At 42.9% G+C, this 24,244-nt stretch overlaps 1 protein-coding gene across 2 annotated transcripts; it reads right to left on the bottom strand.

Annotated features, from left to right (window-relative positions):
- Positions 1 to 964: 964 nt before the first annotated feature.
- LOC115197931 (synaptotagmin-10-like) lies at positions 965 to 22,864 on the bottom strand. Of its 2 annotated transcripts, none has more exons than XM_029759608.1 (7): positions 22,588 to 22,864; positions 20,369 to 20,774; positions 12,172 to 12,733; positions 8,399 to 8,519; positions 6,630 to 6,801; positions 2,023 to 2,182; positions 965 to 1,195 (listed from the first exon to the last, which is right to left on the bottom strand). In XM_029759608.1, the coding sequence occupies exons 1-7, from the start codon at positions 22,772 to 22,774 to the stop codon at positions 1,124 to 1,126; spliced, it is 1,680 nt and encodes a 559-aa protein (XP_029615468.1). In that variant the 5' UTR covers positions 22,775 to 22,864; the 3' UTR covers positions 965 to 1,123. The 2 variants fall into 2 exon arrangements, with proteins under 2 accessions (XP_029615468.1, XP_029615469.1); XM_029759609.1 differs by having other exon boundaries at positions 2,053 to 2,182.
- Between the last annotated feature and the right edge of the window lie 1,380 nt (positions 22,865 to 24,244).

Raw genomic sequence — 24,244 nt, 5'->3', positions numbered from 1 at the left:
TTTTTTTTTTTTTGGTTCTAGGGGATTTTGGTTCTAGTTTTCTATTTCTATGTTTCTTTTTCTATGTGTGGCCAGGTATGGCTTCCAATCAGAGGCAGGTGTCTTTCGTTGTCTCTGATTGGAGGCCATACTTAGGCAGCCTGTTTTTCCCTGTGTTCTTGTGGGTGGTTATTTTCTGTATAGCCTGTGTGCCTTATGGAACTGTTTCGTCGTCTGCTTATTTTGTTTTGAGTGTTCTTTCAAATAAAGAAGAAAGATGAGCACTATACCGCTGCATTTTGGCCACCGTTCATCGACGCCTGTGACAATCTCGTACAACTCTGTGTACTACTCCCTTCACAGAACTGCGCAAACTGGCTCTAACCAGAATAGAAAGAGGAGTGGGAGGTCCCGGGGCCAACTGAGCAAGAGGACAAGTACATTTAAGTGTCTAGTTTGAAAAACAGACGCCTCACAAGTCCTCAACTGGCAGCTTCATTAAATAGTACCCGCAAAACACCAGTCTCAACGTCAGCAGTGAAGAGGCGACTCTGGGATGCTGGCCTTCTAGGCAGAGTTGAAAAGAAAAAGCCATATCTCAGACTGGCCAATAAAAATAAAACATTAAGATGGGCAAAAGAACACAGACACTGGACAGAGGAACTCTGCCTAGAAGGCCAGCATCCCGGAGTCACCTCTTCACTGTTGACGTTGAGACTGGTGTTTTGCGGGCACTATTTAATGAAGCCTTTTAAAATGATAAACTTGGATTAGCTAACACAACGTGCCATTGGAATACAGGCGTGATGGTTGCTGATAATGGGCCTCTGTACGCCTATGTAGATCTTCCATTAAAAATCAGCCGTTTCCAGCTACAATAGTCATTTACAACATGAACAATGTCTACACTGTATTTCTGATCAATTTGATGTTATTTTAATGGGCAAAAAATGTGCTTTTCTTTAAAAAAACAGGCAATTTCTAAGTGACCCCAAACTTTTGAAAGGTAGTGTATAATGCTGTCATCTGGACGAGTCGACATTGGCACTGGACATTTCTGTCTTTAAGTGACAGAATTGTGGTTACTACAGCTGTACACATCTTGTTAATCTGCTATCAGGTCATATGGCTCCATTTGCATTTCCTATGGAGTTTGTGGAGGTTTGGGGGAAGGACAAGACCCCTGGCTCTCAAAGCTTGTCGCTCTTCCTGGCCACTGTGGACAAAACAGACAATTAACAAGGGTTAGTTCAACAAGAGTTGGCTAGGTCTCCAAAGCTGCTGTTGGTTTGTGTTTAAATATCAATTTTCTAAAGTACCTGGATTCAAGAAAGCATTAACAATAGATTTTTATCCTACAGGTATTTTAGATATCGAGGAACGCCATGTTATAGGCCGAGTATTCCTCCAATTCTTGTTTCTTTGTTCAAGCTAAATAGAATGACACGGCTCTTTGTTGAATGCACAACCACAAGGGGAAGTATTTCCCCTATGCAACCGATGGGTCTAAATTCAACTACTCTTCTGTCAATAAGGATTTCTCCGGAAAATAAAGATCGGAATGATTCATGCATTTTTCAAGGATATCGTCTTGTGTTCATAGATTGTTTATAGATTGTGCTATTAAAACTTCCATTCTCTACTACTCCTGAAGAGTAAGGAAAAGGAATGGCCCACCACTCTAATATGTGGTCTCCAGTTATGGGAATACACCATAAAAATTGAGCCAGTGCCCCCATCCAACCATCCTGGGTGGATATCAAGGCACCAACTCTCCAATTACTTTAAATGCTTCTAGTTCAAACTAGCCCTTAAGTTTCTAGAATCAAATTGGTCTTTGTTCTAGTACAGACAACATCCTTGCATCTTTGTCATGCTGCACTATTACACATCTCTGTTGAAATTGACAGGGTTATTTCCCCAAGCTCTATGATTGGCTGCAAAACCTCTGGCTTTATCTGCTCTCTCAGAAAACCAGAGTGATGCAGCGAAGCATTGTGGGAGCTCTGGAAAGTCCTGCAATTGACTTGCACCTCCTCTTACTTTGAAGGAAAAAAACGAACAGTCCTCTACCTCTCCCAGGGCATGCCAGTGCGTAATGGGCTTGCGTGGGTAGGCCAGCATCTCGTTCCAGTGGTACCTCCCCAGGCCTTCAGCATCTGGCCCCGTCCGACACACACCTATCACCTCGTTGTGGCCCACCCTGTGGACATTACGCACACACACACATACACAATATCTTGAGTGCACAAAAAAATATATGACACCTAAAAGCTGAGTGCTAGTTTGATGAAATAATTCTAAACCTAGGTTTGGTAATTACAGTGAATTATGTGGCTCCTGAGCATTCTGGAAAGTGGTCATGATTATATTGTGTAGCGACGCTTGCAGGATTTGAGTGAAAAGTTCTGTTGATGAAGTTCACCTCAGATCAAGTTCAACTCAAAGTTAGAACCTTACTCATTCTTCCTTCCTCCTTTGATGCAAATGTACAAAAATAGTACTTGTTTGTTGACTATATACACTGAGTATACCAAACATTAAGAACACCTTAATATTGAGTTGCAACCCCCCTCCCCCTCTTTTGCACTCAGAACAGCCTCAATTCGCCAGGGACTCTAAAAAGTGTCAAAAGCGTTCCACAGGCATGCTGGCCCATGTTCACTCCAATGTTTCTCACAGTTATGTCAAGTTGGCTGGATGTCCATTGGGTGGTGGACCATACTTGATACACACAGGAAAATGTTGAGAGTGAAAAACCCAGCAGCATTGCAGTTCTTAACACAAACCGGTGCGCCTGGCACCTACTACCATACCCTGTTCAAATGCACTTAAATCTTTTGCCTTGCCTTTTCACCCTCTAAATGGCACACATCCATGTCTAAAAAAAAACAGACCATCTTCTGCCAGCTTGCTACCCATGGCCGGCTTGCTGTCTGAATCGCAGTGACCCCAACCAACCTCATTACTCACTGGACCCTTATGATCACTCGGCTAAGCATGCCTCTCCTTAATGTCAGTATGCCTTGTCCATTGCTGTTCTGGTTAGTGTTTATTGGCTTATTTCACTGTAGAGCCTCTAGCCCTGCTCATTATACCTTATCCAACCTTTCAGTTCCACCACCCACACATGCGATGACATCACCTGGTTTCAATGATGTTTCTAGAGACAATATCTCTCTCATCATCATTCAATGCCTAGGTTTACCTCCACTGTATTCACATCCTACCATACCTTTGTCTGTACATTATACCTTGAAGCTATTTTATCGCCCCCAGAAACCTGCTCCTTTTACTCTCTGTTCCGGACGTCCTAGACGACCAATTCTCATAGCTTTCAGCAGTACCCTTAACCTACTCCTCCTCTGTTCCTCTGGCGATGTAGAGGTGAATCCAGGCCCTGCAGTGCCTAGCTCCACTCCTATTCCCCAGGCGCTCTCTTTTGATGACTTCTGTAACTGTAATAGCCTTGGTTTCATGCATGTTAACATTAGAAGCCTCCTCCCTAAGTTTGTTTTATTCACTGCTTTAGCACACTCTGCCAACCCGGATGTCCTAGCCGTGTCTGAATCCTGGGTTAGGAAGACCACCAAAAACTCTGAAATCTCCATCCCTACCGACAACATTTTCAGACAAGATAGAACGGCCAAAGGGGGCGGTGTTGCAATCTACTGCAGAGAGAGCCTGCAGAGTTCTATCCTACTATCCAGGTCTGTACCCGAACAATTTAAACTTCTACTTTTAAAAATCCACCTCTCTAAAAACAAGTCTCTCACCGTTGCCGCCTGCTATAGACCACCCTCTGCCCCCAGCTGTGCTCTGGACACCATATGTGAACTGATTGCCCCCCATCTATCTTCAGAGCTCGTGCTGCTAGGTGACCTAAACTGGGACATGCTTAACACCCCAGCCATCCTACAATCTAAGCTTGATGCCCTCAATCTCACACAAATGATCAATGAACCTACCAGGTACCACCCCACAGCCGTAAACACGGGCACCCTCATAGATATCATCCTACACAACTTGCCCTCTAAATAGACCTCTGCTGTTTTCAACCAAGATCTCAGCGATCACTGCCTCATTGCCTGCATCCGTAATGGGTCAGCGGTCAAATGACCTCCACTCATCACTGTCAAACGCTCCCTGAAACACTTCAGCGAGCAGGCCTTTCTAATCAACCTGGCCCGGGTTTCCTGAAGGATATTGACCTCATCCCGTCAGTAGAGGATGCCTGGTTATTTTTTTTAAATGCCTTCCTCACCATCTTAAATAAGCATGCCACATTCAAGAAATGTAGAACCAGGAACAGATATAGCCCTTGGTTCTCTCCAGACCTGACTGCCCTTAACCAACACAAAAACATCCTGTGGCGTTCTGCATTAGCATCGAACAGCCCCCGTGCACCTCGCCCAAGCCTTCCCCATTTCTCCTTCTCACAAATCCAGTCAGCTGATGTTCTGAAAGAGCTGCAAAATCTGGACACCTACAAATCAGCCGGGCTAGACAATCTGGACCCTTTCTTTCTAAAATGATCTGCCGAAATTGTTGCAAACCCTATTACTAGCTTGTTCAACCTCTCTTTCGTGTCGTTTGAGATTCCCAAAGATTGGAAAGCAGCTGCGGTCATCCCCCTCTTCAAAGGGGGGGACACTCTTGACCCAAACTGCTACAGACCTATATCTATCCTACCCTGCCTTTCTAAGGTCTTCGAAAGCCAAGTCAACAAACAGATTACCGACCATTTCGAATCCCACCACACCTTCTCCGCTATGCAATCTGGTTTCAGAGCTGGTCATGGGTGCACCTCAGCCACGCTCAAGGTCCTAAATGATATCTTAACCGCCATCGATAAGAAACAATACTGTGCAGCCATATTAATTGACCTGGCCAAGGCTTTCGACTCTGTCAATCACCACATCCTCATCGGCAGACTCAATAGTCTTGGTTTCTCAAATGATTTCTCAACTACTTCTCTGATAGAGTTCAGTGTGTCAAATCGGAGGGCCTGTTGTCCGGACCTCTGGCAGTCTCTATGGGGGTGCCACAGGGTTCAATTCTTAGGCCGACTCTCTTCTCTGTATACATCAATGATGTCGCTCTTGCCGCTGGTGAGTCTCTGATCCACCTCTACACAGACAACACCATTCTGTATACTTCTGGCCCTTCTTTGGACACTGTGTTAACAACCCTCCAGACGAGCTTTAATGCCATACACTTCAATGCCATACACACCATTCAATGCCACTCCTTCCGTGGTCTCCAACTGCTCTTAAATACAAGTAAAACTAAATGCATGCTCTTCAACCGATCGCTGCCTGCACCTGCCTGCCCGTCCAGCATCACTACTCTGGACGGTTCTGATTTAGAATATGTGGACAACTACAAATACCTAGGTGTCTGGTTAGACTGTAAACGCTCCTTCCAGACTTACATCAAACATCTCCAATCCAAAGTTAAATCTAGAATTGGCTTCCTATTTCGCATCAAAGCATCCTTCACTTATGCTGCCAAACATACCCTCGTAAAACTGACCATCCTACCGATCCTCGACTTCGGCGATGTAATTTACAAAATAGCCTCCAATACCCTACTCAATAAATTGGATGCAGTCTATCACAGTGCCATCCGTTTTGTCACCAACGCCCCAAATGCTACCCACCACTGCGACCTGTACGCTCTCGTTGGCTGGCCCTCGCTCCATACTCGTCGCCAAACTCACTGGCTCCAGGTCATCTACAAGACCCTGCTAGGTAAAGTCCCCCCTTATCTCAGCTTGCTGGTCACCATAGCAGCACCCACCTGTAGCACGCGCTCCAGCAGGTATATCTCACTGGTCACCCCCAAAGCCAATTCCTCCTTCGGCCGCCTCTCCTTCCAGTTCTCTGCTGCCAATGACTGGAACGAACTACAAAAATCTCTGAAACTGTAAACACTTATCTCCCTCACTAGCTTTAAGCACCAGCTGCCAGAGCAGCTCACAGATTCCTGCACCTGTACATAGCCCATCTATAATTTAGCCCAAACAACTACCTCTTCCCCTACTGTATTTATTTATTTATTTTGCTCCTTTGCACCCCATTATTTCTATTTCTACTTTGCACTTTCTTCCACTGCAAATCTACCATTTCAGTGTTTTACTTGCTATATTGTGTGTGCTTCGCCACCATGGCCTTTTTTGCCTTTACCTCCCTTATCTCACCTCATTTGCTCACACTGTATATAGACTTATTTTTCTACTGTATTATTGACTGTATGTTTGTTTTACTCCATGTGTAACTCTGTGTTGTTGTATGTGTCAAACTGCTTTGCTTTATCTTGGCCAGGTCGCAATTGTAAATGAGAACTTGTTCTCAACTTGCCTACCTGGTTAAATAAAGGTGAAATAAATAAAATACAAATTGTCTCAAGGCTTAACAATCCTTTAAGCTGTCTATTCCCCTTGATCTACACTGATTGAAGTGGATTTAACAAGTGACATCAATAAGAGATCATAGCTTTCACCTGGATTCACCTGATCAGTCTATGTGTTGGAAAGACCAGGTGTTGTTAATGTTTTATATACTCAGTGTATGTGTGTACTGTACAAGCATGCTTATAACCACCATATGTGTTGAATTGTGGGTGTTGTGTTGTATGGTTTCACTCACCGGTCATAGTCCATCACCATGATGGACAGGCTGACCTGTTCCACGTTCTCTGGGGGGATGTCAAAAATGATGGCCTCGTTGTACACCGGGTTCAGTGTGCTTTTCTTGGTGGTAGTTTTCCGCTTCTTCAGCCTCCGTCCATCACAGAGCAGGGAAACCTTTACATAGGGATCTGTGTGCCACAAATAGCATCTCCATGAAGTCAGTCATGTAGATTGCAGGTGAAGGCAACCAGTGGGGTGTATTCATGGATCCGAAGGGAAGCCAGGCTTCCCCAAATATTTGACCAATAAAAAAAGAAATATATAAATCATTTATCTTTCGTCTCTCTCTGTGTTTTCATAATTTTGGAGAAATCATCCGAGATAGGAAAACAGCACCTCTCTGTCTCAGTATGTGTAGCCCATGTTTCTGATGCTGTCTGGACCAAAAGACTATAACATGTTGGGGAGATGGGGATTTGGACTCTGTACAGGCCACTGATTATGAAGGCGATTTTGATCTAACTATAAATGAATACGTTGTGCCACTGACCTGAGACTACTGAAGTTCAATATGTAGCCTAGTAGGCTCAGGTTAACTAGCTAGCTAACTTAGCTGGTTCATTGTTGCCAATGCTAGGAAGTTAGGCTAGCAAGCATTTTAGCTAGGTAGCCTATGACAACAAAAATTAAAAGTGTACTTTATGACAGAGCCATAGACCATTTTGCCAACATGAAAGAGAGGAGGATGGCATTGGAGTTAGGGTTGCATATTTTCTCTGTATTTTTCAAATGTTCCATCCTGAGAATAAATGTTCCATCCTTGGGCGGTAAATCTTGGTAACCGGGTTCCTGCCAATCAACCCTAATTGGCGTTCAACTAGTCTACAAGTAGGGTGAGTCAAAATGTTTTGTTTAACTTGCGCGCACATGCATGTACACACACACACACAGACAGAAATCCATACCATGGACTGCTACATGATATTTAGCAACATTGATTGGACTAAATTGTTTTTGGTATCTTTAAGTTGGTTTTCAGTATATTAAACTAATATTAAACTAAGCATATATAGCCTTGTTGATTGGATGATATTTAAATGTTTCAGTGTAAATGGTGCTGGAACAGCGGAGCCAGTGCTCCCGTTGTCTTTGTGCTGACTTGCGGTAACTCCGTGGTTCTAAATCACTAGTTGTTTCATAACTGTCGAAAACATTAAGTTGCTTGATCATGCTGCAGGTGATAGAACTGTTTGTTACATGCAATATTTGCTTTGTGGACTTCACCGGACAGATGTTGCTCTCCGGTTTTATGATGAAACTAACATATGTGTAGTTGATTTTTTTCCGCCACTGTGTGACTGTTGTCACGGCCTTTTGTATATCATGGTGGTGTATGAATGAATGGGTTATAGAGCAAACAATGCAATTATCACAGCATAGGTTGCCATACGGCTTTTTTACTGGCATGGCTTGCTCAGTGATTTTATCCACGCACAGCTATTGATGGCAAAATTGAATTATTTCAGTGATATTTTTTTGACAAGGTAAGTCAAATGTATCTTCTATTACAATTTCACCACAAACAGTGAAAACACATGAAATAAGTATTTTCCTGCCTACTCTTATCTAAGGCACAGCATGTTGCCTCACGTAACTATGCCTTCTGATTCATTGCTTGCTCCTTTAGAGCTTTACAGTCGTCCCTCATTGTTATTCAGAGAACCATCATGTTTTAAAGCCCAGCCTAAATGGCTGCAAGTTTTGTATTGTTGCTGTGGTTGTTACCTGAGGAGCCAGTGATATCCATGGCTTTGAGGTTCCGGCACTTGATGACGGTCAGTGTCATCCGTCCTGCTGTGGGCAGGTAGCATAGAGAGTACATGATCTCGCCTAGATCCACACTCTCCTGGAGAAAGACAAGGAGAACACTGCATCAAGGAAAGGGCACTGTTGCTGTAGAATAACTCTTTTAAGAAAGCAATTAGCCCAAATTGCTTTAGACAAAGTATGAACACCCAGAGGTGTCCTCAAAACTGAGAAAGAACATATAGATTTTCTTACAATGGGTGATTCATCACGAAACTAGAACAAATCTAATTTGTAAGCATTACCAGCAGAGTGAATGTGTATTCAAAATGGTCGCCCTCGGCTAGTGATTTCGCAGGATGTACAAAAATATGAGTAAAATGAGGACTGTGATTGGTCACATTCAGGGTTTTAAAGCGCTACCACTTCTAAATATTTTGCTGTGCTAATTTTAATTTGGGAGCCCCGGTGCGCCTCGAAAAAAATCCGCCAGATAATAATTGTTGTAATGATTAGGCTTCGCTGTTCCGCTGTTTCCGAGTGCCCTAGATATTTGTGACTGTGTTGGTTGAACCATTACTACAGCGAAAACTGTTTTTGTCTAGCCCAAACCATTCAAATGTTTTGACCCATATTACCGGTGCGACATTGAATGATCTGGCATGCGTCGGCAACACCTGGGCAGATGTTGTGGGTCATTCTTAAACTACTCACAGACTGTTAGCACCTTGTTCAGTCATGTTACCTCATTAGCTAGCTAGCTAACAACCTGATACAAATGTCAAATATGTCAACAGTTCTTCCTCCAAAGGACCAATTCTATGGATTATATTTCGTGAAAATCCCCAAAGTAATGGTCTTTTTTGGTTCTAGTGTCTTGAGGAATCACCTCAATACAATGAGTTTATTGATTAGTTTAGACTGGAGCACTACTGTAGTCTTGAAAGAGAAGAACATTACTTGATGTACTGACGTGGTGTGCTTGTACTGATACCTAATCGGAGTAAAAAAAAAGTCTCCTAAGGTGGCACTCCAGAGATAAGATTTGATTGGCCAACCAGTGAACACAGGAGGACTGACTGGGAGGCATCTCACTAGTGCCCTGATGTTTGTTTAGTGTGTTTACATACACTCTTACAAAAAAGGGTTCCGAAAGGGTTCTTTAGCTGTCCCCATATGATAACCCTTATTGGTTCCTGGTTGAACCCTATTTGGTTCTAGGTAAAACTCTTTTGGGTTTCATATAAACCAGTAGGGTTCTACCTGGAACATAAATGGTTCTACCTGGTACCAAAAAGGGTTCTTCAAAGAGTTATCCTATGGGGACAGCCAAATAACTGTTTTAGGTTCTAGATAGCACCTTATTTTCTAAGACTGTAGTTAGAAATATAGCTGTGTATTCTTGCAGAATGTCACCATATAAAAATACACTTAGAATAAGGGTGGCATAAGAGTGGCATAAGAGTTGCTCTCCATGGACAGAATCCTTACTTGAGATACGTTTGCGCAAAGTCTACCAGTGTCATCAATGTATTGACATGCAGGAGTTTCACAATAACAATGTAACATATGAAACAGAGGATGTCTTCCCAGTCCTAGAAGCTCTCACATACAGCCAATAGGACTTCCCAAACCCAGCTCCTCTGTCCATTCAGCAGATGTTCTGCACATCATAACAGAGCGTGAATACCTCCCCAGCCCTCCAAACCATGGTGTGTTCCAAAGAACCACCCCCACCCACCTAACCATTGTGGGATCAACTGCCTTTGTGTCCCCTACTGTCAATCTCAGCATGGACACCCACACAAACAGCTGCAAGGCGGGAAAAACTCAACGTCTCATCAAACCGTGACCCTCATAGGCGGGGGGGGGGGGTTGTTTTTGGCATTGACCCCCCTCCCATTTCCCTGCCTTGTTTCTACCCATGCTATTGACACAAAAGGTCACATGCATAAAAATACATCAATCTAGCCCAGGGAAATTAGGTTCTGAAATACAATACATACAATCTTCAGCTGAATGTAATGTCATTTGTTGTGGCAAATTACTTTCATGCAATTTTGCTTCCACATTAAATAGAAAATTGCTTGAAGTGTACATACACAGAGGGTTTTTCGAATTAGGCTAACCTCTGAATTTCTTGTGTTTTTTTCTGTTCATATGTAGTTGCACACTCGTTTTTTAGAGAATTCAAGGAAGGAGGTAACACAAAGTACACATTACTTTGGTACACCAGAGCACATGATAGAGGTCTGTAACATCAGGAAAACAAGTTTCTCTCAAGAATAATCATTTAATTGTTGTCAGACAGTGATGAGTAAAGTCACCATAAATGGTCATCGCCAAATACATTCCATAAAGGATGACACTTTTAAAAGGACTCTCATTAATGTAAATTAAAAAAGGTGGAATGAAACACTGTCAAAATAAAATGTATGGCAAACTGCATTTGCTATGAGTCATTATCCATTCAAACATCCTCATCCTCATTCCCCTCTGTTGGACGGCAATTCAGGCAATGTAATTGCCCAGAGACAGTATAAACAAAATCAATGCAGGAAGGTGAGATAAAAGGATCCCAAGATAGACATAAATAACAACCGAATACCAGACAAAAGATATGTCTAACCATCAACAACAATGTAGGGAGATAAAATAGATACTTGAATATTTACAATAATTGCTTAATTTTTCTTCTGTCCTGTCGGCAATCTTGAAAGAAGTTTCACATTATATTCAATAGCCGAGCTCAATTGTTGCTCTCATGTTCAACACTATCAACCACAGTCAAAGTAGCAGTAAACTTGATGTATGTATGGATGCTCGAGCTTTTGAATGTGCAATTTCCTCACAGCACACAGTAAACATTGTGTAACACAAACAGTATAAACTTCCTGGAGACAAACTACTCGTTGAAGTAAACACCATGGCTGTTGACATGGGCTAACTGCATTAATGCCCAGCCAGTCCCCTCCAATGGCTAAGAACCCAGTCTTTAAACCCAGCTAAACCTGCCTTTCAAGTTAATCCACTCTTGTTCTGTTTTCCACAGTATACCGTTCAGAGATCAACTGATTAATTAACCATTAATCCATCTCCATGACCATCAGACACAATAAATACCACCAAAACACACAATAATATTCATAAACAGAAGCTGTTGAGTAAACAAACTGTGATAACGCTACCGAGTAGTAAGAAGTGTGTGGGCTCAGATAAAACTGCACTATCATACCCAAGTATGTCAGTGAAGGGATAAAGGTCAGGAACAAAGGAGAATTGTGCCCATGGCTATATTTAAGTCTACAGTGTGTACTTCAGTTTTTGGAGGTGTTGTGTGGGTGCTTGGATTGTAAATTCACTGCTCTTGGCAATGGGGTTATACAACACATGCAATTTACCAGTCATGTGATACAGTGCTGATGATTCCAGGACTTAAAACCTCATCCAATCAAATCATTCACAGAGACTTGAAAATGGAGAGATCATTGTCAAGTGTTTCCCTAAATAAGTCAGATCATGTGCAGTGCACGACCCCATCAGAAATGATGCAAATGTTAACTACGGCAGACTGACCACAGCTCCACCCTGAAATCTACTCCACCATTATTGAGTCATTTTTGAGTCATTTAGTGGACGCTCTTATCCAGAGCGACTAACAGTTACGACTTACTGATCCAATGATCTCCACACATACTGATATCCTCCATGTACTACACATATCTCAACTAGCTGAGGCCCAGCCCACTCACCGTGGTCGCGGCGTGAATGTCCTTCCACACCACTGCCTCCCTCGAGAGGTCGGAAAGCTCGAAGAGGTTGTCCACCACCACCTCGCCGATCATGTCGTGGCTGGTGAAGCGGTCAAAGTCGTAGACACTGAAGTGCAGTTTGCGGTTGCACAGCTGGTCGTACTCCACGGGGAAGCAGAAGGCCTCGTCGAACGTGGGGTTGAGCGTCTTGCGGTAGACACGCGTCTGGAACTTCTTCTGCCTCTCTGGCAGCAGGTAGATCTTGACGTAAGGGTCGGAGGTGCCAGTGAAGTCCTTGGCCGGCAGTTCCAGGGCCTTAAGGATCGTGACCACCAGCGCCTGTTCCTCGTAGTCGTAGAGCAGGGAGAAGCTCAGCTTACCGCACGTCTCCACCGGCTCCTGGGTCCCGTCCTCGGAGTCCACAGACTTCTGCTTGTAGAGCTCGGGCTTGATGCGGCCGATGCTTACAGTGGACGACTGGCGGATGGGGAGCGTGTCCATGCTGAAGTCCACACTTGTCACGTTCATCTGGCGAGGCAGATGGCGGCGGAATGAATTGTGCCTGTTGAAAAAGGACATCAGTCATCTATAGTTCCTGGTACCTTTCAATAGGCAGGTTTCCATTGACCCAGGGTTATTAGACAAAAGCAATGTCGCAAAAAAACAACGACATTGAGATGTGTAATGGAAATGGCAGCTATGGAAATGTACTAAAGATCGACAACATTTGGATCTGTTTGACAGGGTGGATTTTTCTTTTAACTTTATTGCGGCAAATGATAATGGAAACTGTGTTTTTCGAATAAATGATGATTTGCTAAATTATTTCGAAGGTATATGCAGCACGTGATGTCATCACAGAACTATAAAACTCCATTCCACATTTCATTGTAAATGCATATTGGTGGATAAATCTACCTTTTCAACTATTCAAATAATGTTTCTTTGCAGGACAAGGATTCTTCTGACTTTCAAGAATTCCTGAATTGCGTCGCCTTGTTTTTCTGGTTGGCTGGATGGAAGTTTCACCATCCAATTATCTACATGAGCGCAAATTTCACCATGGCATGGACCTTGGCGATACATTGACTGTCACGGTTGTCGTCGGTGAAGGAGGACCAAAACGCAGCAGGTACGTGTAGGCTCATCTTGATTTTTAATAACTTTCAAAATGAACATACAAAAATAACAAAAAACCGAAACCACGAACAACACCACAGTCTGACTAGGCACAAGGCTGAGCACAGAACAATCACCCACAAATAACAACAACAACAAACACACCCTAATATATGGGACTCTCAATCAAAGGCAGATAGACAACACCTGCCTTCAACTGAGAGTCCCAACCCCAATCAACACAACATAGAAACACACTCACCAGACTACACATAGAAATACATAAACATAGACTATAAACCAAAACCCCGGAACCACATAAAACAAATACCCTCTGTCACGTCCTGACCAAACTACAATACTAATTAACCCTTATACTGGCCAGGACGTGACATTGACAAATGAGAATACGGCAAATATTAGTAATTTCTTGCATTCTATTCATGCTGGCTTTTGTGGGCTACCTGAGACATGAAACAGATAGGTGGGATGGCATACAAGCTGTCGTCAATTTTCCTATATGGATAATGTGAACACTTCAACCACTTAGACCAAAAAAATCTAAGGAAACAGTTAAAGGAAACATAGTTAGTGATTCAGGAGAGAGAAGTTATTAAATCTTACTCTTATTGAAATGTTGGAAACCAACAGCATCCATAAGACAAAGATGCATGATTGTGTGTGCGACTGCTATTCTTTTTTCATGTTCATGATACTAGTCTACTATTCTTCAGAAGTGTTTTTACAATTCCTTGTTTCATCTTGTAGTTCTAGCATTACTGTTGATAGGAAAATGTTAGTGATTTTTTTTTTTACACTTTAATGTTGTTAAGCTATTCTCTCAGCATTAACGAGAAAGATGTTACTGGCTTTGGGTTTCAAGTGATGGAGTTACTTTATGGTTGAACTCTTACGAAGCACAGAAGCTACGTGACTGAGTGAGTTGTTTTTCACAGGACTTCTTTTGGAAAATAACATTACCTGGGATACTGCGAGCCCAGTTCCATGTACTGTTAATGATGTACATACTTTGAGCAAATCACTGCTCTGTACTTCTCCTGGTTGTCACCTAGCAACTGATAACCCCTGTCCGCCCTACTGACGCCAATAAGAAGATCACATTAATCCGACACGGTTAGTAGTGGTACAAATTATACAAATCTAGGAAACACAACACATATGGGATATGAAAAAAAACATCACATTATATTCAAACCTCATATGAAGAGGTGCTTGCATGTTCTAACATATTTTCTGGGACATAATAAGACACAATGTTCTTTGTGAAGGATACTTTGGGAGTCCTATTATTTCAGACAAGGGACATCAATTTACAACCTCCCATGATTCCTACAGTTGTTAGAACATTCAGTGAATGGCATCCAAGAGGATGAATAGTATTCACTGGAAGAGTTGATAATGGAGGAGGCTGACGGATTTCATCCACATTTGCCCAAAGATTCCTCTCTGTTGTGTCAGCCCTGACCCAGAATCAGTTTTAGCAGGCCTGCCATCCCAACTCCAGTAAAGACATTCACTCTTTCTCTACCTCTCCCTACATACGCTTCTTCTCCAGAGCCACATTCATTATTTTCTTCCATAGATAACCAATTTTCTGTCCTCCACTTTCTCAATCTTATAGGATCAGGGATGGGCTCTCAGTCTCAATACTCACATTGAGCCTGTGTGGCTCAGTTGGTAGAGCATGGTGCTTGCAATGCCAGGGTTGTGAGTTTGAATCCCATGGAGGACTAGTATGAAGAAAAAGTACACGAATGTATCCATTCACTACTTTAAGTTGCTCTGGATAAGAGCATCTGCTAAATGTCAGTTAAGAACACATTCTTATTTACAATCAAGGCCTACCCCAGCCAAACCCTAACCCAGACGATACCCAATCATGGTGAGTGGTGATGCAGCCTGGAATCGAACCAGGGTCTGTAGTGAAGCCCCTAGCACTGAGCTAGAGTGCCTTAGACCGCTGCGCCACTCTGGAGCCCCCCAAAATATGGTACTTCTCGCATGTGTCCGAGATCTCTGTTTCCGCCCGTAAAAAAGGAACCAATGAAAATGTAAAAATCTTTATCTCTCGTAGGGAAGAATGTTGTACACTAATAAAACAGCATGACAAATCTCCAGTCTCATACCACCTGTCGCTGTGCATGGATGTAAGATATGATGATGTGATGTACTGATATATACTGCTCTGTAGCATTTCATCAGAGATTGGTGGAGGTATGTCTGAAAATCACAATTAGAATACACTAGTACATTCTGTACAAGACTCTCTCTCTCTGACTTTGCCCTTGCCTTTGTTTAGAGTGTGTCTGCACAATGCATGAGCAGTGAATACTGATGTAGCTGTTGGAGAGGATCGATTTTAACAGAATGTATCTGTTGCTCTTCTCCGTGGTAATCACCCGCTCTGCAAGTCACATGGTTGCAAATCCTCATCATTTTGCCCTGAAGGCCAGAGTGACACCAAGCGTCTCCTCCCACCTCGTCTCGCATTAATATATTGTCCACGTCTCCTAAAATGGATGCTTCATGCAGTGTATCATCATCAAATTATTCCTAATTACTTGGGTGTACTATAGATGCAGTCCTTACTTGTGTTGTGATTGTGATGATTTGTATTGAACATTTGTGCTTTAGATTCAGCCGAACTGATACATACAGTGGGGGAAAAAAGTATTTGATCCCCTGCTGATTTTGTACGTTTGCCCACTGATGAAGAAAGGATCAGTCTATAATTTTAATGGTAGGTTTATTTGAACAGTGAGAGACACAATAACAACAAAAATATCCAGAAAAACGCATGTCAAAAATTTTATAAATTGATTTGCATTTTAATGAAGGAAATAAGTATTTGACCCCCTCTCAATCAGAAAGATTTCTGGCTCCCAAGTGTCTTTTATACAGGTAACGAGCTGAGATCAGGAGCACCTGTAAAAAAGAGACCTGTCCACAGAAGCAATCAATAAATCAGATTCCAAACTCTCCACCATGGCCAAGACCAAAGAGCTCTCCAAGGATGTCAGGGACAAGATTGTAGACCTACACAAGGCTGGAATGAGCTACAAGACCATCGCCAAGCAGCTTGGTGAGAAGGTGACAACAGTTGGTGCGATTATTCGCAAATGGAAGAAACACAAAAGAACTGTCAATATCCCTCGGCCTGGGGCTCTATGCAAGATCTCACCTCGTGGGGTTGAAATGATCATGAGAACGGTGAGGAATCAGCCCAGAACTACACGGGAGGATCTTGTCAATGATCTCAAGGCAGCTGGGACCATAGTCACCAAGAAAACAATTGGTAACACACTACGCCGTGAAGGACTGAAATCCTGCAGCGCCCGCAAGGTCCCCCTGCTCAAGAATACATATACATGCCCGTCTGACGTTTGCCAATGAACATCTGAATGATTCAGAGGACAACTGGTGAAAGTGTTGTGGTCAGATGAGACCAAAATGGAGCTCTTTGGCATCAACTCAACTCGCCGTGTTTGGAGGAGGAGGATTGCTGCCTATGACCCCAAGAATACCATATCCACCATCAAACATGGAGGTGGAAACATTATGCTTTGGGGGTGTTTTTCTGCTAAGGGGACAGGACAACTTCACCGCATCAAAGGGACGATGGACGGGGCCCATGTACCATCAAATCTTGGGTGAGAACATCCTTCCCTCAGCCAGGGCATTGAAAATGGGTCGTGGATGGGTATTCCAGCATGACAATGACCCAAAACACACGGCCAAGGCAACAAAGGAGTGGCTCAAGAAGAAGCACATTAAGGTCCTGGAGTGGCCTAGCCAGTCTCCAGACCTTAATCCCATAGACAATTTGTGGAGGGAGCTGAAGGTTCGAGTTGCCAAACGTCAGCCTCGAAACCTTAATGACTTGGAGAAGATCTGCAAAGAGGAGTGGGACAACATCCCTTCTGAGATGTGTGCAAACCTGGTGGCCAACTACAAGAAACGTCTGACTGTGATTGCCAACAAGGGTTTTGCCACCAAGTACTAAGTCATGTTTTGCAGAGGGGTCAAATACTTATTTCCCTCATTAAAATGCAAATCATTTTATAACATTTTTGACATGCGTTTTTCTGGATTTTTGTTGTTGTTATTCTGTCTCTTACTGTTCAAATAAACCTACCATTAAATTAAAGGACGATCATTTCTTTGTAAGTGGGCAAACGTACAAAATCAGCAGGGGATCAAATACTTTTTCCCCCCACTGTATATATTTAGATATTCGTAGCCCTTTCCTGCAGTCAAATGACCTAGTGGCCTCATGGGTGAAATGTTATTACTATTTTTCATAATTTCCTAATTAATAAACATGATAAAAAACAGCTGAAAATCTGGTTTTTCTATGTCAAACAGTTTTGTTACACTTCAGTCTTCAACAATGTATATATTAAGTGTAAAATTGGGATGCAAACTCCAAATTGAATACATTTCAACTCTATATCTGACATGGTACAGGTGTCTTATTTTTTTTAAGCCTATAACCATCTGTGTGATGTGTACATATTTGTTTCAAAGTAGATTTGTATAAGACTACCAAAAAACACTCTGTGTGGCCCTGATTTAGCCCACTGCAGTAAAATGTTTTAAGTGTCTTACTCTGAGAGCACTGGGAAACATACTTTCAAGAGAAAAACAGTAACATGATGATAGACCTGCCATCAACTCTACTGATCATAGTTTTCAATCACATACAGTGCCTTGCAAAAGTATTCATCCCCCTTGGCGTTTTTCCTATTTTGCTGCATTACAACCTGTAATTTATGTGGATTTTTATTTGGATTTCATGTAATGGACATACACAAAATAGTAAAAAAAAATTGAAAAGTGCTACGTGCATATGTATTCACCCCTTTGCTATGAAGCCCCTAAATAAGATCTGGCGCAACCAGTTACCTTCAAAAGTTACATAATTAGTTAAATAAAGTCCACCTGTGTGCAATCTAAGTGTCACATGATCTGTCACATGACCTCAGTATATATACACCTGTTCTGAAAGGCCCCAGAGTCTGCAACACCACTAAGCAAGGGGCACCACCAAGAAAGCGGCACCATGAAGACCAAGGAGCTCTCCAAACAGCTCAGGGACAAAGTTGTGGAGAAGTACAGATCAGGGTTGGGTTATAAAAATATCTGAAACTTTGAACATCCCACGGAGCACCATTAAATACATTATTAAAAAATTGAAAGATTATGGCACCACAACAAACCTGCCAAGAGAGGGCCGCCCACCAAAACTCACGGACCAGGCAAGGAGGGCATTAATCAGAGAGGCAACAAAGAGACCAAAGATAACCCTGAAGGAACTGTAAAGCACCACAGCGGAGATTGGAGTATCTGTCCATAGGACCACTTTAAGCCGTACACTCCACAGAGCTGGGCTTTACGGAAGAGTGGACAGAAAAAAGCCATTGCTTAAAGAAAAAAATAAGCAAACACGTTACGCTAAATACAGGGAAATTCTTGCGGGAAACCTGTTTCAGTCTTCCAGAGATTTGAGACTGGGACGGCGGTTTACCTTCCAGCAGGACAATGACCCTAAGCATACTGCTAAATCAACACTCGAGTGGTTTAAGGGGCCTAGCCAAAGCCCAGACCTCAATCCAATTGAGAATCTGTGGTATGACTTAAAGATTGCTGTACACCAGCGGAACACATCCGTCTTGAAGGAGCAGTTTTGCCTTGAAAAAAGGGCAAAAATCCCAGTGGCTAGATGTACCAAACTTGAGGAGACATACCCCAAGAGACTTGCAGCTGTAATTTCTGCAAAAGGTGGCTCAACAAAGTATTAACTTTGAGGGGTGAATAGTTATGCATGATCAAGTTTTCTGTTTTTTTTGTGTTATTTCTTGTTTGCTTCACAATAAAAAATATGTTGCATCTTCAAAGTGGTAGGCATGCTGTGTACATCAAATGATTCCATTTCCCCAAAAAATACATTTTAATTCCAGGTTGTAAGGCAACAAAATGGGAAAAATGCCAATGGGGGTGAATACCTTCGCATGCCACTGTACAAGTCCTCCCCTTCTTTGAATCTTTCGTTATGTTATTTTTTCCCGTAGATGAAAAGCTTGCAAAAGCATCTGAGGGAGATTCAACCCTAAAAGTGATGAGAGACACTATTTAATTAGCTCTGTCTGCCACCTTCGTCAGTGTGTAATTCGTGAAAAGTGCCAGGCTCGATAAATTGCATCAACGTTCCTAATGACAAACTAAAGCAAGTGTCAATAATGGCTTCCTGTAGGAGATGGAGGGCAGCTGCTCAGTGGGTCTCAGTAGGACAAGTGCTTCGCAGCACATCAGTTCTCCACCTGCGGTGGCGCTAATTACAGACGCGCTCGTTTAAACACAGTCCCCAAAAACAAAGAGAAGAGGAGCTGATTGTTTCATTACCGGGGTCGCTTACCGCTGTTGCCATGGCAGCGTGACTCACGCCCGCCCAACACAAGACGTGGCCTGGGGTGATTACAGGGTTTTTGTGTGTGTGAGGAGCAAGGGGGCGTGCTGTCGCCCCATTGATGAGCACCATGGGAGATGTTCCTTCAGCTCATCTACTGAGCGTCCAGTTTGCACGTGTTGTGCCATTTTAAGGTCATTCGTCACAAATTCTCCTGAACTGTCTTATTGACATTTGTCATGGCTATACTTGATGTGTACAGTTCAAGTGTCATCATTTGCCACTTGATGTCACCTGTACATAATCTTCACTCACAGGAGGTTGGTGGCACCTTAAATGGGGAGGACGGGTTCGTGGTAATGGCTCGAGCGGGATAAGTGGAATGGTATCAAATACATCAAACACATGGTTTCCATGTGTTTGATGCCATTACATTTGCTCAGTTCCAGCCATTATTATGAGCCGTCCTCCCCTGAGCAGCCTCCACTGCCTTCACTATAGGTGTGCACAGCTCTGTGCATGCATATGACATAACATAACACAGAAATCCTTGGACCCAGTGCAACCAAAAATGTACACCAAAAGAATGTTAAGACCTGGAGACAGGAAAGTGACAGGGACACTACTCTGGGAGAGGTCCAATAATGTTACCTGGAGGACGAGGTGGGGTCGGTGGTCTGCCTCTGAATCTTGGCCTGCTGGCCAAGCCTCTCCCTGAGAGCCGTCTGCACCTCGGCAGGGATGTCCGGGGATGTCTGGCTGATCTTCATGGCCGCCTCTAGCAGCTTCACAGAGCTGCAACGCCCGTTCACCTTCACCACTGGCACAGGCTTCATCTCCTCCTCCATTGGTGCCACCTTGTGGAGGGGTGTGACGGGCAGGGGGACCGGCGGAGGGGCCTCAGGGAGCCCGACACGGGGGCCATTGTCGACGTGGGACGAGAGGGCCTTGATCCTCCAGATGGGCCAGCACAGCTTCCAAAAGACAAAGAGAGAGACTACCAACAGGGCGAGTCCACAGAAACCCACGACCACAGCAAGGAGACTGATAGAGATGTCTACGAGCGACCACAGAGATCAACAGTGACAGATAGAAAGAGAGACAGAGGGAGAGAGAGGACGGGCAAGCGATGGACGGAGCGTGACAGACAAACATGGAAGAGAAAAAAGAGAAGAGAGAAAGCAAGCTGTAAAAGAGGAGGCTGCAAATGCCCTCGTTTGGTAAAGATCAGAGGAAGTTAGAAAGTCATACAGCTTCATTCCAAGACATTCACATGGGCAGGAAAGACAAATAGCTCTTCATGGCCATATTTGATCAAGTTGACAAATCAACTTTCAGAAACCACAATCCCTTCTTCTGCAACTATATATAATGGTTCAAAGCTTTATGCACAAACCAAAATTTACCACAGGCTATTCCAAAATGCATTATGCATTCCATTGTGTGCATGTTACACAATTGTATGATTTCTTATAAATAAAGTCTTACAGTATACGCCTGTGTGTGGATTGCAATGTGCAGGAGATATGTTCTTTCTCACTGATATTGCACTGCATGATGTCATGTTCTTAGCTGTGTTCTGTCTCCGTGTTATTCTCTCTCCTGTTGCTCATTCACTAACACAAGGACACATGCTTTGTGGTTCACCATCTCAAAGCCATAGCCTACGTGAAAACAAGAATCCAGATCTATAGGCAACAATCAGTCCACTTTATATGAAGTGACACTAAAACCATGTATTTCTTTTCAGGCTAATATCTTTAACAGGCATGCTAGACTGCTGAGATTTACAATTCATTTGAGTTTGTTTGCAAATGTAAGTGTAGCTATGGAAATTACACAAGCTGGTAGGCCTAGGCAGTTGTCACTTCATCAAGTAATATAATACATTGTGTAACTGTGTTGTAATTATCACAGATTTAATTCCATTTAGTTTAGAAGAGCAACAAACTAACAGACTGACTGACCGACCAATTGAATTTCCATCTGTTAGGCTTTTACTCAAAATCAGAGACATTATTGCAGCAGAAACAACACTGCTACAGTTTTATGCAACTCACATCAACCCAGAGGGAATAATGACATGTTGTTACGATATAGATGATTATTTCTGGTAAACTCTACAAAAAAAAAAAACGAATGTAGAATTTAGAACTGTTTCAACATCTTATCCAAGCCTTACCATAAAATGAAAAAGGCACTGATGAGTAGGCTACAATCAATGATAAAGACATTATCAAGCAAATCACTGGGTTTATTTGACAGAAGGGGATCTATGTTTAGAACATGAACTGGTAACCAACAGCATGACTCATCTCAGACATGCCGGTCAGTTGGCGCATGGTGGAGTGAATGAATGCAAGATCACTGAGAACACATCTCCTCTTCCAACAAGCTATCGGTCACACACAATCAGACTATCACACCATCAGATTGCACACGCCAGAACCAAGCACAATGACATGGAACAACGAGCGTACGCTGATGCTGCAACAGGTGCAGTCTTTTCCCTTCGCAGACACAGATGTTTCACCTGTTGAGCGTGGCTCAAAGCGACGTGAGGACACAGCACAACCTCTCCAGGATTATTAAACATTTTAAACATGTTTTTCCCCTAGAAGTTATTCTAGTCCTATACTTAGTCGCGCATTTTATATGATTATATTGCAGCCCTTCAAAGGGAAAGTTGAGTAAGCTGAAGTTTAACTTAACACACATTTTACTGTTTCAACTCATCATTCTCACACAACCTTGTGCAGCAGGTTGACGCCAGAGAAACCAAACCATGACACAATAGAGGGATGCAATCTTTAAGGAGAGGGAGAGGAAGAAAACGTTGCTTTTGACCTATTTACCTGCGCTCCCTTTACCTTGTATGTTGCTCTCCAAGGGAAATATAGCCGAGCATTTCTCCCCATCTACATGCCCCGCTAGACAGAGCTCCGTAACGATCTGAAGGGCCCTTTGGCACAAGCTGAAGTTGTCCTCCGTTCGGACACTCATGTCTCTTCTGTTAAGCCATTGCACGCTGGAGGAGCCGGGAGGGCGGTGATTCATTTGGCCACCTTGCGCGCCGCTGAGTGCAGCCTCTCCGCGCCAAAGATCAGAGCGCACGAGGCGTCCACATCCATATCCACTGCGCAATGCCGGGACTGATTTACAGCGCGCTTCTTGTGTTTGAACAAAAGATTCTTCAGCACTTAGTGTCCACCAGCCACTGTCCAATAGGAATGAAGCAAGACCTTAGTGTTGGAACTGCACGCTATTGCGCTGACAAATAGCCTATTTGACCTCATTAGATATGGACTAATACCAGTGAAGCTTGACATTACTTCTGTGAATGCCCACAATTTCAAGCAGAAGCCTGAATAGTCTTCCAAATATTATTCCTGTGCCTAAGGTTTACAATAATGACATCTACAAATACTATTTTAAATTATTAACCTTGGTTGAATAACAAACATTAGGTTCCTCAACCTACATTTTACTAGTCTTTTTGAGAGGACAAATCTTCATTTCAGAAACACATAGTCATGTTAATATTAACCTAATACCAGAATCTTAATTAGCCAGCTGAATTACCAAAAGAGCCCACAGATATTGAAAGGGCAAAGTAAGAACAGTATCAACAAAATAGTAACAGGGGACAACAAATTGAAATCTAATATGCCAGTACCAGTACAATTCAACATTTTAAATATGTGAATTACATATGCAACAACGCAATCAGTTTCACAGCCACAGAGCCATGAAAAGGTCGTTTTTTTCATGAATATTAATATATTTTGGAAACATACATGAGGCAGTTTTCACTTATAAATGAATTTATGCAATTGCTAAAGTAGGATCCTTTGCCAAGAATCCATAATGCAACACAATGACAGCTCATGACCAGGAGGAGGTAAGGTGCCACTCAGGCAACGGCAGAGGCAGACAGTCTCCTAGACAACAGGACATTAATAATGAGCAGCCTCCTTGGGAAAAATTAACTTCCTCTATCAGTGTTTGCTGAAACTGTTGAGAGCTATGGTGTATGGGCAGAACTGGCCCCCACATTGTTCATTCATCTCTCTCGCTCTCTCTTTCTCACACGCACACACACACACACCATCTCTTGCAGTCTTGATAGGAAAAGTGGCAAGTATTTAAATATGGGTGATAAGGCAACTGTTAGGCACTAAGGGCTTGAATACTAATGTGTAATCTAATATGTTTTTACTAGCAGTCATATTTATCACTGTGGTTTGCCAACTAATTGGGTAGACAGGGTACCACTCTCCGACAGATTTTCACTGGAACATTCTCTGAACATGTCCTTGATTGTGCCCAAAGGGTTGTGTAAGGACAGCACTGATTTCTATTTGTGAGACTATTTAGTTTGTCTGTCTCTTTCTTATGTCTTTCTCTGTATGGTCTGTCCCACTGATAGCTGCATTCATCACAACGTCCACTGTAGCCATATTCTACAGTCACATTTACATTCTACAGGCATATTCTACAACTACATTCTTTAAAGACGTCCTCCTG

This window comes from Salmo trutta, chromosome 8 (assembly GCF_901001165.1).
Source record: "Salmo trutta chromosome 8, fSalTru1.1, whole genome shotgun sequence".
NCBI lineage: Eukaryota > Metazoa > Chordata > Actinopteri > Salmoniformes > Salmonidae > Salmo > Salmo trutta.
Note: the sequence above shows the minus strand (reverse complement) of the source record. Positions and strands in the feature narration are given on the sequence as shown.

Bases quoted from the DNA above. Each gene is read 5' to 3' on its own strand.
- LOC115197931 (XM_029759608.1), bottom strand. From the start codon at position 22,774: ATGAATCACCGCCCTCCCGGCTCCTCCAGCGTGCAATGGCTTAACAGA. The intron at 8,520-12,171 runs GTGAGTGGGCTG...GTCTTTCTCCAG, and splicing joins ACATTCACGCCGCGACCACG to GAGAGTGTGGATCTAGGCGA. The intron at 6,802-8,398 runs GTAACAACCACA...TGTGGCACACAG, and splicing joins GGATATCACTGGCTCCTCAG to ATCCCTATGTAAAGGTTTCC.